This window comes from Nymphaea colorata, chromosome 4 (assembly GCF_008831285.2).
Source record: "Nymphaea colorata isolate Beijing-Zhang1983 chromosome 4, ASM883128v2, whole genome shotgun sequence".
In the NCBI taxonomy this organism is placed as follows: Eukaryota; Viridiplantae; Streptophyta; class Magnoliopsida; order Nymphaeales; family Nymphaeaceae; genus Nymphaea; species Nymphaea colorata.
Window position 1 is genome coordinate 27,135,045 of NC_045141.1, and position 13,816 is coordinate 27,148,860.

The 13,816-nt window shown below is 41.0% G+C and overlaps 2 protein-coding genes across 2 annotated transcripts; both read right to left on the reverse strand.

Moving 5' to 3' along the window:
• Window positions 1-8,063: 8,063 nt before the first annotated feature.
• On the reverse strand, window positions 8,064-9,605 carry LOC116253455 (uncharacterized). The gene has a single exon (XM_031628275.2). It carries the CDS (start codon window positions 9,440-9,442, stop codon window positions 8,333-8,335), a length of 1,110 nt encoding a protein of 369 aa, XP_031484135.1. The 5' UTR covers window positions 9,443-9,605; the 3' UTR covers window positions 8,064-8,332.
• A 417-nt stretch (window positions 9,606-10,022) lies between these two features.
• LOC116252693 (putative pentatricopeptide repeat-containing protein At3g23330) lies at window positions 10,023-13,750 on the reverse strand. The gene has a single exon (XM_031627132.2). The coding sequence runs from the start codon at window positions 12,873-12,875 to the stop codon at window positions 10,557-10,559; it is 2,319 nt and encodes a 772-aa protein (XP_031482992.1). The 5' UTR covers window positions 12,876-13,750; the 3' UTR covers window positions 10,023-10,556.
• Between the last annotated feature and the right edge of the window lie 66 nt (window positions 13,751-13,816).

Sequence of the window (13,816 nt, forward strand, 5' to 3'; positions counted from 1 at the left end):
TGTTGGTACTTATATTGAAGAAATGTTGCCATATTTATATGCATATGTCAGGTGATGCCATGAAAAAACAGGTAGGCGAGAGTGGTACAAAGTGGACCTCTGAGCGGCCAATGTACTAGCTCTGCCAAAGGCTTCTCTAACGGTTGGCTTTCTTTCTATGAATGTGTGCCCTGTGTCCATTACGCACATGCATATACGAAATGTATATACGGTACTGTCGAGTACAATCTGACACAAAAAATTGCAGGTCAACCAATGCTCAGCCGGCGGCACAGAGGCGTCCTCCACAGTAAAAGTCCAAAAACAAAGTTGGAACATGGCCATGGCGGTCAGTGACTCAGGCCATCACCTCTCAGGTCATGGTAAGGCATTTACTTCCCTGAAAGTTATCGTTGCTGCTAAGATTCAAAAGATCAGCCAATAAATCAAGTGCCCATCAAAGGGAAAGATGCATTAATGGAGCGAAATTGAGTGGCAAGGTGGACACAAGTCAATAGCAGAAGAAGATGTTCTTCACTCGATTTTAGAAATCGGGCGGATCCTGAATTGCAATTCTAGCGTGAAATCACTGCTTGTACAAAGGAAATTTTATTTTCTGGGACCAGAAATGGCCAAAGTTGAAGAACAATCAATCATCTGCTTTTTCCAACGGCTCTTTTTGGCAGTCGCTATACTCTTTTAGTTTCACTGTCTCCGTTTTTCCTTTCCGAACAGAAGTTCGGCTCTTGAGTGCCGTTGCTACAAATGGGACATAAAATTTAACGATTACTTTCGAGAGATCGCAGTTTGTACTTTCGATGAGCATGCAGTACTGATCTACCTAAGATGGCGTATGATATGTATTATGTAGCAGCAGAGCAGGTATACTTATTTATTGATATTCTTCTTTTCTTGGCATGCGAGATCTGAGAGTACCGTTCCATGTGGGATCTTCTGCTTCAAATCGTTTTTGTTTGGATAAAAAAAAAAGAATATGCTTTCTGAATCCTTTACTAATGATTCATTTAGCAATATATTATTCAAACATCTACAAAGCCTCTAATGCATCAGAAACAATCAACAACGGCGACCTTATCTGCATCGTCGGATTTGTAGAACGAACCAGTCGGAATCTGGCCGAGCTTGCCAGCTGGGGACGGCAACATTAATAGTGGTAGAAAGAGGAACACTCAAGTCGAACTCATCAATCTTCTTAAAATCACACGCTTGAGTTTTCCATGGCTAATTGGAAGCGTATTTGAGTTTATTTATGCCTGCCAAACTGTTAAATTATTATATACCAAACTGGAAACAGTACAAAAAGCATCTAACATATTGAATTGAATTAAATTTACCTTACCTAATTTTCTAGCATTCACCTAACCCATTTACATGCCATTTATGCAACCTAATCGATTCGGATATTATAGTTAAATTTTTGCATTGGTATCATTAGATATAATGAAAGAGTTTCAAATTTTGACCTACTTAGCATACTTTTGCTTTACCTGATCCCTGCTCCCGCATCTCTCTTTTTATCTTATTTCTGGATGCAATGTTCCCATAGTCTTCCCTGCGAATTTGTGCTCTTTTCTATCTATGTGCTCATTATATTTCTTTCAAGATGTCTAGTTCCTTGGTTTTTAGTATTAGTTTCTCACTTCCATACGGCCACTTAAGGGCCTGTTTGATTGAATGGAGGAAAATGTCTCGAATAGAATGTCAAAGACGGTGTCCTTCACCCTTTGTGTCATATTCCCAAACAAAATTCTGGAAGAAACAACCCGTCTTAATGCGGTTTGGTGAAAGGGCCTCAGTGCACTGAGATACCCTCTACAATGTTTGGTTTGATTGTGGAAAATGGAGATGAAACTCTGTCTCTGTCTCAAATGGAAAGTGCACTGGGGGCCTTTATAAAGGAAAAGGGCCTCTGGGTGTTTGAAAAAGAAGAGAATGGGAATCACTTTTCATTAAAAAGAAGTGATTTTCAAGGGCCAGTAGAATGCGATCGTGGCTGATCACACCAAGATTCTCCCCACAACATGAATTTCTTTCTAACCGATCTTTTTTGCCAAAAGCTTGATGGGTTGGGTTTGCTTGTCGCATACTCTTACTTGCCATCTGAAAATATTTGGGGGAGTTTGATTTCTCTTACAAACTTATCTTGCGGGGTTGACAAACTTATCGTGGAGGTGATGAACATGTTGTTTGAGGTTTAGATTTAAAAATTCTAATTAATTAAAGAGGTTAGGAATTTAATACTCGGTGGTGCATCTCTATTTGAAAAATGTGCCAAGAAGTTGACTATTTTCAACATTTTTATCCTTAAAAACAATATAAAATTCAGGATTGGTCTTGATCACTTTGATTAGATTGATGTGCCAATGTACGACACTATGATACAACCCACCAAATCTGGTTCAGTTGGAGCTACAGCTTAATGGGAAATTAAAAAAACGGAAAGAAAATAATTAAGGAGAACTAAACCAATGATTTATTTCCTCACAATTAATTGAACCTTCAAAGATGTATAGTGCAACAGAAAAGAAGAAAAACTACTGACCTTATTTTGTATCTAATAAAATTCATATGTGTTTTTAAGAAAATCAAATTAAAAGCGCTTCCTTTTTTCTGAATTTATTCCTCACAGCCAATTGGCAAATCAATCTGAACACCAAAAAAAAAAAAAAGTTGGAGCATTGAATCGCTGAGTATATCTGCCCTTTCAAGAGCCAATCCATGTTTTTGTTATTTAACCGTCATCAGCCACTTCCTATACTAATGTATCTGCTATCGAATGAAAAACTTCCGTTTTTTGTAATAGATCTAAGGCGAAACTGGTTAAGCTGTTAATTAAAACGAAGACTCTCCATTTCCAAGATGATTATTATCAAACAGATGTCTGCCTATGTCACGTTGAATCATGCCACCAAGAACAGGCGACCAAAACCGGTTGTACTTGTGAACTGGTTATCTGCTTCCCTACTGCAGATGTGACCGGTCCTTCATTGGAGATCTGCATTTAGATCTGCTTCATGTCCATTTTCAATCCAGACCCCACACGTTACAAGTCAGAGCATGTCGCTTACCTTACCTTACCTTACCTTACGAGAAAGGGCGGAGCCAAGGGGGCTTTGGCCCCCTTCAAAATTTCAAAAAAGAAAAAAAATTATATGTAAATTAAAATAATAATAATAATTTAACCTATATAAAAATTTTGAAAATTTTTATTTCTGCTTTTGATAAAATTTTGAAACTATAGTTCAGCCCCTTTAATGAAAATTTTCTGGTTGCGCCCCATTTACAGAATCTTTTAAGAAATGATTCATCGAAATAATGAGTCATCCCTTTCATTGAAATTGACACATATGAGATCACCAAATGCTAGGGAGTTCCTCTATTCAATCCTTTTCCTTCTTCATGTTCTTCATGTTCATGTTGCTGGATATCTCATTGGTACGCATCTTCTCTTTATTTGTCGGTTCATGTTGCTGGATATCTCATTGGTACGCATCTTCTCTTTATTTGTCGAGTCTCTAATAAGTTAGAGATAGAGTTAGAAAACATCAAAACTTTGATGATTTCATTATGTTGTGAAAACTTCTTGATAGGTATCCTCCACCTCAATTGAATTCTACCTAGTTTGCATCCTTAGGGTAAAAATGTAAATAGAACGTATTCGTATTGAACAATCGAACTTGAAGTGAAACGGGTCTCAGATTTACAAAATACTTAAAGCTGGTTTTTTATCTTTCAAAGAGATACCGTTCTTGAAAGTTGGAACGGCAGGAAAATCTGGTATATAATTCAAATTTGAACATAAATAAGATTAATATTTTCTTATCAAATATGACGAATTTTATGATACCGTATTATCAGAAAATTTTGTCCCACATTGGAACTGAGAACAAAGCCATGTCCAACATGCACATAAGGCCGTACATGAGTTGAGTCGAGCTTGAGCTCTACTCAGCTCATATATTGCTTGGCTCGAGCTCGAGTTGAGCTGTACACGGTCAGCTCGTGCTCAACTCAATAGACCAAGTCCCAGCTCGAGCGAGCTCATTTGCCAACTTCCCATTTGACTTGATCTCTTTCCTTGCTGTTAAGTTTAGAAATTACACACACACACACACACACACACACACACAAAAAAAAAGATAACATAGATTAAAAGAAGAATTTACTCGAGTTCAATCGAGTCAACTTCATGTAATCCGAACTCGACTCGTTTATAAGCTCAAGTTTTGAGTTAAGCTCGAGCTTGACTCCTTTACAAACGAGTAGAGCCTAACCAAACAAGACCGAATCGAGCTCGAGTTGGCTCAACTCATGTACACGAATACTTGTCTCAATGAGTCGGGTTCAAGGTTTATGTGAATGAGTTTGATTTAGGGTTTATGAAGCCCTAATATGTGTACAATCGCCACCCGTTTCACCTTACCAAGTAGCCCACCAATAGGAGCCTTTGATCCAGTTCTCATGGATTCATTTCCAGCACAATAATGAAGATACGTAGTCTAAATAGTTAGGGGACAGTGAGGCAGTGCCATATTTATCACAATTTGTCTTTTCTTTCTCTCACAAAAAGCAGAGGGCCTTGGGTGTATCCATCCGGATGAGATTATGTTTCTATCAACAAGATAATGAGTTCCCAACCCACCAGATAACTGAACGACTATTTAATTTAAGTCGCACAATTAATTTAGACGGTAAGGATGAGTTCCCCTTGAATCCTCAGCTTCTCCCACTGGTAAGGTGTAAATTAAACAATAAAGCAAAGATTATCGAGAGGCAGTAAAAAACCAAAGAATGAAACATATAGAAATACCATTGGTGGGAGAAAAGGAAGAGACCAAAGTGTAAAAAGAGTGTCTGCTGGGGATAGTAAGAGATAAAAGTGTAACAGAATCTCTGGGATAGTTAGTGCAATGTTTGCACAAAAAGGGGCTTGGCAGAAAGGAAGTTCTCAAAACAGTAGCAAGGCTTTTGCACCAGGGTATGGACGAGCGTACTCATCTCAAGTCCCAATTATTCTCCAAAAGATGTTTGTGGGGGGGCACAGCATGAGGAATCTGGCCATCGTGCTCTGAATGCTCTTTTTGATTTGGCTTTTCTTTGTTTTTCTTGATCTCAATCTTCCAGTCATGTCAAAAGAGTGGCCTTCAGATTTTGAATCTTTTGTTTCATTTTTCCCTTGATTGAGTATGTGTCTGCATGGAAAAGGGGAAGCAGGAGCAAAGGGCTAGCTATTATTCTGATGTTTATCTGGCAATTTTAATGGTTTAAATTGTTTTTCATAATAGTAGATTTTTTCAGTATTAATTGAAAATTTTGAAAAAATCCATGTCCTTGCGTCCTACCTACCCTAAAAAGGATTTTAAAGCTTAGTTTCTTTGAAACCTGCTTCACAACCCAATCCGCGTGTCATTAAGTAGTAGGTTATAACATAAAGGCGTTAGACTTAGGGCACTGGAACAAAGTGGATATCAAATTATTCAATGCATGATATCCGGCCTTTTGGGATCATAAATGGACGTATACAAACGTCTCATAGGTCTATTTTTATACGTACTAGCCTTTTCTCTACAAAGTTTGCATTTTTCTTACCTCATGCATGTTGTGTAACGTTCATTCTGAGTCTTTAAGCAGCCGTGTTGTTTGTTTTGCTTTAGAATTGAATAAGCTTTCTGCCATCATCTTGGGCATGGTTCACTCCTCACTACCAACCACACTGCTCCGGGTTATTCCAGATAATGTCCAACTGCACTCTGCTATTATTCAAAAACTAGGATAATCTGGGAAATCCTGCGACAACCTAAAGCCAAAGCTAGCATACCAATTGATCTATGGCTAATAACTTTGTTCAACTTTTTTGAAAAAAGAAAAAATACAAATAAAAAAACCACCAGCAAGTACATTGTTTGGAATGACGTTGGAGAAGTGCAAGATAGACACCACATTTGATCTGTATTAATTGTCTCTGGAGGAGTTATATAATTGAAGCACCGCACAGTTGTAAAATGGGACCCTGGGATCCTCCTTTTTCTTTACAATTCTTGTCCCTTTCATAATTGAGAAATATTTAAGAAAGGAAGGACAGGGTCGTTTATGATTAACGAACTCCCACCTACCGATTCCCTGTTTCTTCTCCGTCTGGGGGAAGAGTGTTTTGGGTACCTCAATAAACGTGACCATGTTCAGGAACTCGAAGAGGAGGGACACTGAGGGCCATGGTTCTGCTTCGTTTTCACGTGGGAAGAACTGACACACCGTCAAAAATTTGTGGTGAAAGCTTGAGCTGCAGTGAAAAAAAACTTCGTTGAAGTGTGGTTTGGGGATGGAAAATCTTGTCCGAAGGAACCATGGATTAGTTCTTCGGGCCATATTAAGGCTGTGTTTGAGGGGCGAAAATTTGTGTGATCTGATCTGTGGCACGCCGTCTAGAACACTTTTATTTTTGATAGGGCAATAATCTGGGTTCTGTCCCACGCCTAGGAATGCGACAGAAATTCAGACGCATACAATCGTTCAATCAGTATTCAAAATATGATGTTTTCTTCTCAACATTTTTTTACTGTCCAAGCATCATACGAGTCGTGGATCTTGTCCTTGATTAAAAGATAAATCAAACCGTTATTTTGAACACATTTTCTCTACTGAATCAATTGTAAGATCAAATCCATAAAATAAGATTGAATAAGAAACATTCCAAAACCACAATATATATATATATATATATATATATATATCTATATAAGAGAGAGAGAGAGAGAGAGAGAGAAACAAAAAACAACTTGGACCTGAACCACTACTACTATTTTTTCTTAGTTAGATGAATAGTCATCTATAGTTTCTTTTTTCAGTTGCTAGCAGATTTTGATTGTTCGCTTACGGTAAGTATGTGCTGTTCTGAAAGGCTTCACGATGATCAGCATTAATCCTTTTTCTCTTTTTTAAATTAGTCAAAGGAGAAAGCAGCCGAGAGTTCTACAGGAAGGCAAACACAGGCTTGGCATATAACATATAAGCAGGCGACGGTTTAATCTTCGAGTCAAATAATTTGTCTATTGAAAAAGCGAGGCACAGCCAGCTTGTTTATGACATACGGATTAAAGTATGGGGTCCATTTGGCAAGACATGCCCTGCAATTTCGTTTGCAGGTCAAGTTCCTTCTGGCCCAAAATTTGTTTTACAGATTTTGGAATAATAATAAATGTTGTTTCTTCAAATTTATTCTGAAAATATATTACTGATTTTTTTTACTTTGGGGCGATGTTTCCGGAGGTTTTTGAGCGGTTGGACCCAGGCTCAGATTCATGGATCCATCAAAATTATTTCCGCTTCGGTTGGATCTCATCCATCATCTTAAACTCGATTAAGTGCCATCCTTTAACCACCAACAGAATAAGATTTGCTACCAACTCCAATTCGGATCCAATTAGTTGGGTCTAGACATTAATTACCAAACTCAGATCTGGTTGCAGTTCTCCACTAGATTTCACTATATACATATATATATATATATATTACAGTGACGGCAGGAATGAATTGCTTGTTGTGCAACGTGATGCCACGTCTCTCCTAACAGGTCGCACCTTTCGACTTTCTTCACTTGCTTTCAAAGTTTAAAATTTATATGGTAGTAAAGAAAGTCTTGAACTTCATTTGGTTGCCTCCATCCGACGCAACCAAGCATGGCTTTGAAATATTCTTGTTGACTAGAATTAGGAGAAACTGTCTCTTGGGCATTTCAAAAAAAAAAAAAAGTTCCTTGCATTAACAGTACTTTAATTCCCTTATCGAATAGCTATATACTGGAAACATGGGGCATGAAATCGGTTTGATTCCTTTTGCACAACAATTGGTTTAACTTCTTCAAAATTGGATTGAAGAAAACCGAAAAAATTGAGACAGAGAGGGAAAAGAGAATGCGCCGGTTACCGGTGTAGCTTCGCTACAAGCATCGTGAGCATCAAAAATGAAAAGAGGAAGGCTCCAGCCAATCAAGGGAAACTGCCATTCATTCACATATGACCTTAATTTGTCAACGAAAGAGCAACAAATTCGTTTGGTCCAACAGATTCAAATTTTCGATATATTGGAGTATACAAGTACGTTAACTACGACAAGGAGAAACCCACATGCATTAATATCATGTGATAACGACTGGAATCAATTGAATTTGGTTATATTCTTTTACATCACAAAGCAACCAATGAAATTCTAATCGTAGGTAATAACTCAACTGAAGAAGCATTACCAGCAGCTAAGGTGAGGGATACACCTTACTCTATGAAAGGGACTCCAGGATATTGAGCTAACGGCTGAGGTGGAGAACCATCATTCTACCTTACGAAGAGGCCTCTAAATATGCACTGAAGTCTTCCCTGACCTTCTTGATGCAGGGTGAGGCTGTCTGTATACTGGAAGAAGATGATTGTTTCATGAAAGATGGCTGTGAACTGAGAGAGAAGCGTACATGGCGCGACGAGTCGACAGATTTCCTGGGCAAGGATGAAGTGTTCTTCTTTAGCACACCACTGAGCCCGGGCACCTTGTCGTTGTTGAACACAAATGCTGCCGAGACCGGTGACGTTGTATCATTGCCATTAGATCTAATTAGTTCGGAAGGTAGATCAAAGAAGAGACCAGCCTGTGATCCTGCATCATCATCTGTAACGCCCGAAGATCTCCAAGATCCACACTCAAACTTCTCTAGAGACACCCTAGTAGATGCCACCAGAGACACCCTAGTAGATGCCACCATTCCACTAACCTCACCATCACTTACATACCCTTTGCTATTGTCGTCACTCTCTTTCTTCACTTGTTTCCCTTTTGAAAGGCCTGGCAAAAACATGCACATTGCTCCACAATGAAAGGCACGGTCATCGTTCATGGATTTGTTCAACTTGTATACTTTATCTGTTTCGGGGTGGTGGTATTTGTCCTCGGAGCCACTTCTGCTGCTAGAAGAATTATACTCGGAACCAAAGCTGTTTGTTCTTGCATCAGAGTATCTGCTGTCCTCGCGACTCATTGTTTTTCCAAGTTCAAACTCGTCCGAGTAATCACACGTTCTTTCGCCAATATGACAAGATCTGGCACGGTTAAATGAGCCAGGTCGAAGAAATGACCACTTCCTCATGGTTGGAGTTAGATCACTGTACATGCTCCACAATCGTGCAGGCTTTTCACCTTTGAATGAATCTTCAGAGGATCTGGGAGATGAAGCGGCCGATGGAGGCAGGCTTGTGCTCTTGAACTTTTGCTTTCCAGATGCCATTTTCTTCTTCGACCGGAATTGAGATGGCGGAGGCCTGAAATTCCCCGCCACAATTGATGTTTCCAGTGGATTGGGATCAACCAAGGTTTGTCTTTCTTCCTTGTCTGCCTTGCACGCATCATCCCTGCCTTCTTCCTCATTGGAGTGTACGGGTGAAAATGGTGTGGAAGCCATTGTCGAAGGAGAAATCGATTGAAATGGAATGAGTTGCAAAGAAGAAATCCCTTCTTCCCCCGGAAATTAAGAAATTTCAAAAGAGAGAGAGAGAGAAGCTTTATTCTGTGTTGCGCGGACGTGAAACGCATGACATGGATCAAGTCTGGCATGTTTTATTCTCTTATTTTTTCTCATACCTATGTGAGTATGACGTGCAAAAATGTTTCCTTTACTTTGAAGATGTGAATCATGTGGATGTGCCGATTGCCTTGGTTATGGACATGAGCCAAGACCCACGAGGGGATGGTGGAACTCTAAAAAAATTGCCTTCCAAGACAAGCTAAGACTTTACATTGTATGTAATGTATACGGTATAAAAGAACAAGAAGAAGAAGACACCCCTAGAGAAGTAGCATCTAAGATAATATTTGGCTGACCGCTTGAAGAAAGAGCAGCAGCTGAGTCAGGAGACTCATGACCGATTTATAGTCTAACTAAAAACTCATATGGCTGGACCCAGGCCATTATCAGTTTAGAATCCATGGGACAATAGTATAAACAAACGCCGGACCAAGTGTCAATGATACTCAAATTCATAAAAGCTTGAGATATCTAGGGTGTTCACTGTTCACTTTCAATAGAATTTGTTAAGTACACTTTTCCAAATACCAGCTTGCTAATTAAAAAAATCACAACAAACTGTAACGGCAACCAACCTCACCAAAATTTGTCCCTTAAAAATGAAGGGAGAAAAGGCTGTCCTGGACCATGTCAAACATCTTTGAAACTAATAAATATTTTATCTTTCGCCGCTGAGCAGATTATGCTTTGGGATTCATGTATAACAATTGCCTCCAGATGATTCAAACATGAAAAACAGCACCTCCGGACGATTAATAAAATAGCCTATGAAGGGCTTCAAGGCATTACAATTTGAAAGCCATGATGCTTCATCATCCTAAAGTTACGTGCAGCTGCTAGTAGAACTGGAAAACATCTAAATGATTTTACTAGCCAGGCATATGAAATGGCTCATGAGGGGCTTTCCTTTGGCCAAACCAAGGACAGAGAGAAGATAAAAAAAAAAAAACACAGAGGGAGCTGCAGCTGCAGGATAATTTGATGCAAGCGCTCACCAATAGTCACCACAGGAACATGACCCATCCTTGAAATGGTGGAACCTGCTAACATCTCTCACGACAATCTCCCTTCCAACAATTTTAGATATGAACTTGGTGGCAGTGTGGCAATCAGAACACACTCGCAGATTCTTTGTCACCCGAATCGATGTCCCAGGTGGTGTGCTGATGATTCCGAAAGCTATGGCAAGCCGTTCGCTGTGCCCACAGAGCATGTGTCTCTTCTGCTCTTCCTCCACATCATGCAGCACATCTTCCGTGTTAGGAACATACCCCTCACGCTCCATCAGTTCAGAGAGAATTGCAAGTGTGTCCTGGATCGCTTCGTAGTATGGATGGGATTTGTCATCTGCCACAAAAGCATGCACTTCATTCTTCACCTCCACCCAGCTGCAAGCTGGTATCTTCTTGATCCCCTTCCCCCTCATCGTGATCCTCAACTTTGCAGCATCGTTCCATCGACCGGCGGCTGAATAGATATTCGACATTAGCACATACGCTCCCATGTTCTCTGGTTCAATTCTGAAGATTTTTTCTGAGACCTTTTCTGCCAGTTCGACATCTCGATGAACCCTGCAAGCACTCAACAGTGTAGCCCATATGCTGGCAGTTTGCTTCACTTGCATGCTTGAGATGAATTCATAAGCTTCCTCCAATCTCCCAGCACGACCAAGAAGGTCTGCAACGGCTGCATAATGCTCCAAACCAGGCGCGATGCCATACTCTCTGCTCATGCTCCTGAAGATCTTCCTAGCTTCATCTAATAGACCAGCATGGCTGCAAGCAGTAAGTGCAGCAACAAATGCAACGTAATTGGGTTTGACATTCGCCTTTTCCATCTCCTGGAATAAAGTTAGTGCATTTTTGGCATGCCCATGGAGAGCATAGCCCATGATCATGGCAGTCCAAGATACCATGTCTGGTGATTCTGTTCTATCGAAAACCAAACGAGCAATCCTTATGTTTCCGCATTTTGCATACATATCAACCAAAGAACTCGCTATGTAGATATTATCATCGAGTGAGTTCCGGACTATGTATCCATGGAGCTGCTTCCCCAAATGAAGGGTTGTTGAATGAGCGAAAGCGGGGATGATGCTGGAGAAAGTGGCAGCTTTTGGCTTGATTCCGATGCTCTGCATCTCTCGAAACAACCTGACTGCGTCGTTAAAACAGCCGTTCTGAACACAGCCAGCAATAATCGAGTTCCAGGAGATGGCATCTCTGTGGGAGTCCAACAGGTTAAAAACCCTGTGGGCATCATCAACTCTGGTACATTTCGCGTACATATCAATCAAGCTGCTTCCTATGAACACATCCTTATCAAACCCGTACCTAACGGCATATCCATGAATCTCCTTCCCCCGACCAACATTGACAACATCAGTAAAGATGGGAAGAATGCTGCACAAGGTAAAGGAGTCAGGCTTAAGCTCAGCTGCTCCCATTTTTCTCATCATTCCAAGAGCTTCAGCAAACATCCCACTCTGCACATAACCCGTGATCACAGTATTCCATGACACTAAGTCTCTCTCAGGCATACTATTGAACAGTTTGATCACACCTTCCATGACCAGCAACTTCTCCGGAGAATTTCTTCTTCCGCTCAGATGACCACAATAATCCGTTTCACCAAAAGATTCACCATCTGAACTGCGAGGGGCAACAAGACCAAACCTGTCAAGTGCATTACCAGGACCATCCCGATCGTTCAAAACAACCACCGCACCAACTCGATTGCCACCGCTTTCTTCCTGGGTAACCACTACCGATCTTTCCCCACCCAAGCCTGTTCTCTCGGTTATTTCCTCAAACGCTTGGCGACTGCTCACCACGGCCAAATTGCAGCACTTGGCGTACATAGCCATGAGAGCATTGCCTGTATATAGCTCTGAATCCAAACCCACTCTTATAACAAACCCATGAATCCCTGCCCCTAGCCTTAAATCCGTTAATGCGGCACACGACTTGAGGACGGAGGGGAGGATGTTATGATCCGGGCGCGCCCCAGAAGCCCGCATCTTTCTGAAGAAGAGCAGGGCCCGGTCGAAGAGACCGTGGTGGGTGTAGCCTCTGATGATGGCCTTCCAAGAGAGTTTGGTGGGCGAGGGGACGCCATTGAAGAGGGAGAGGGCGTGATGGAAGAGGCCAAGGTTGGAGTAGGCGTAGATGAAGGCGCTGATGACGAAGGGCGACTTGAGGAAGGAGGTGCTCTTGAGGACGTGAGCGTGGAGCTGCTTCGCGTGGGACTTGCATCTGAGCGACTGCAGGGTGGCCACTAATGCATCGGCGTCCTGCTGAAAGCATGGCATGGGAAACTGCCGGAGACCATGGAGGGGCCAACTGCTGCCGGAGAAGCAAACGCTTCAAAATGGTCAGCAGAACTCAGTCCACCGGCTAGTGATTCGACCTTCAGACTCTACACGACGAAGAATGGTCGGGAGTTCGACCCACCGCTCTGACTTCAAACTACAAAAGAAATACGCGTTTGGTAGCTTTGATAGTGTGACCACTTGTACCGAGCAAATGGAATGAAATTTTAAAAATTTAAGGTAAACTCGCTCAAGCTTTTCATTCATGTTAATTTTTTAACTCTCGGCGATACACTACATGGTTGGCATGGTTTTTTTCATTGTACAATCCAATTTAAAATATTTTATATTATTTTCTAATTTAAAAAATAAAAAGGGAGGGCGAAAGAAACATCTCCCCAGTACACTGTACCGTGAGGTTCGTAGAAGCCCGTGTTAGTTGCCAGTTTCATTTGGGTGTGGTGTAAGGTTGCCTTCAATTAGGCGGTAAGTCTTAAGGGATAAATAGGCCGATGGTCTCTCCACTCGGAAACAAGTGGTGGTTGGGGTTGCGCAACACGTTGGGCATGAGTAGCTGATGTTCGTCATCAAAGGCATGAAACTGTAAGAAAAACAAGCGCTATCAGAACACATTTAACAATTATATAGCATCATCTGTAACGTCAACCACTGTTACTATTGGTGGCACAAGGGCACGGCAGCCTATGTCAAAGATGGATACAGCTCACCTGCCATGTCTCAATAAGGAGTTGCAATTGATCTAACTCCTAAAAAAAAAGTCTATTATATGGATAGTACTTGAATTGTTTTAAGGTATAGAATTGCTGCCCAATTAATAGAATGAGAATCTCACATTGTCATCCCAATTCTCGTACGTACATTCTATTGGGCCATACACCTCAAGCCCTCACATATGTGCATCTCGATCAAGCTGTGGCTGC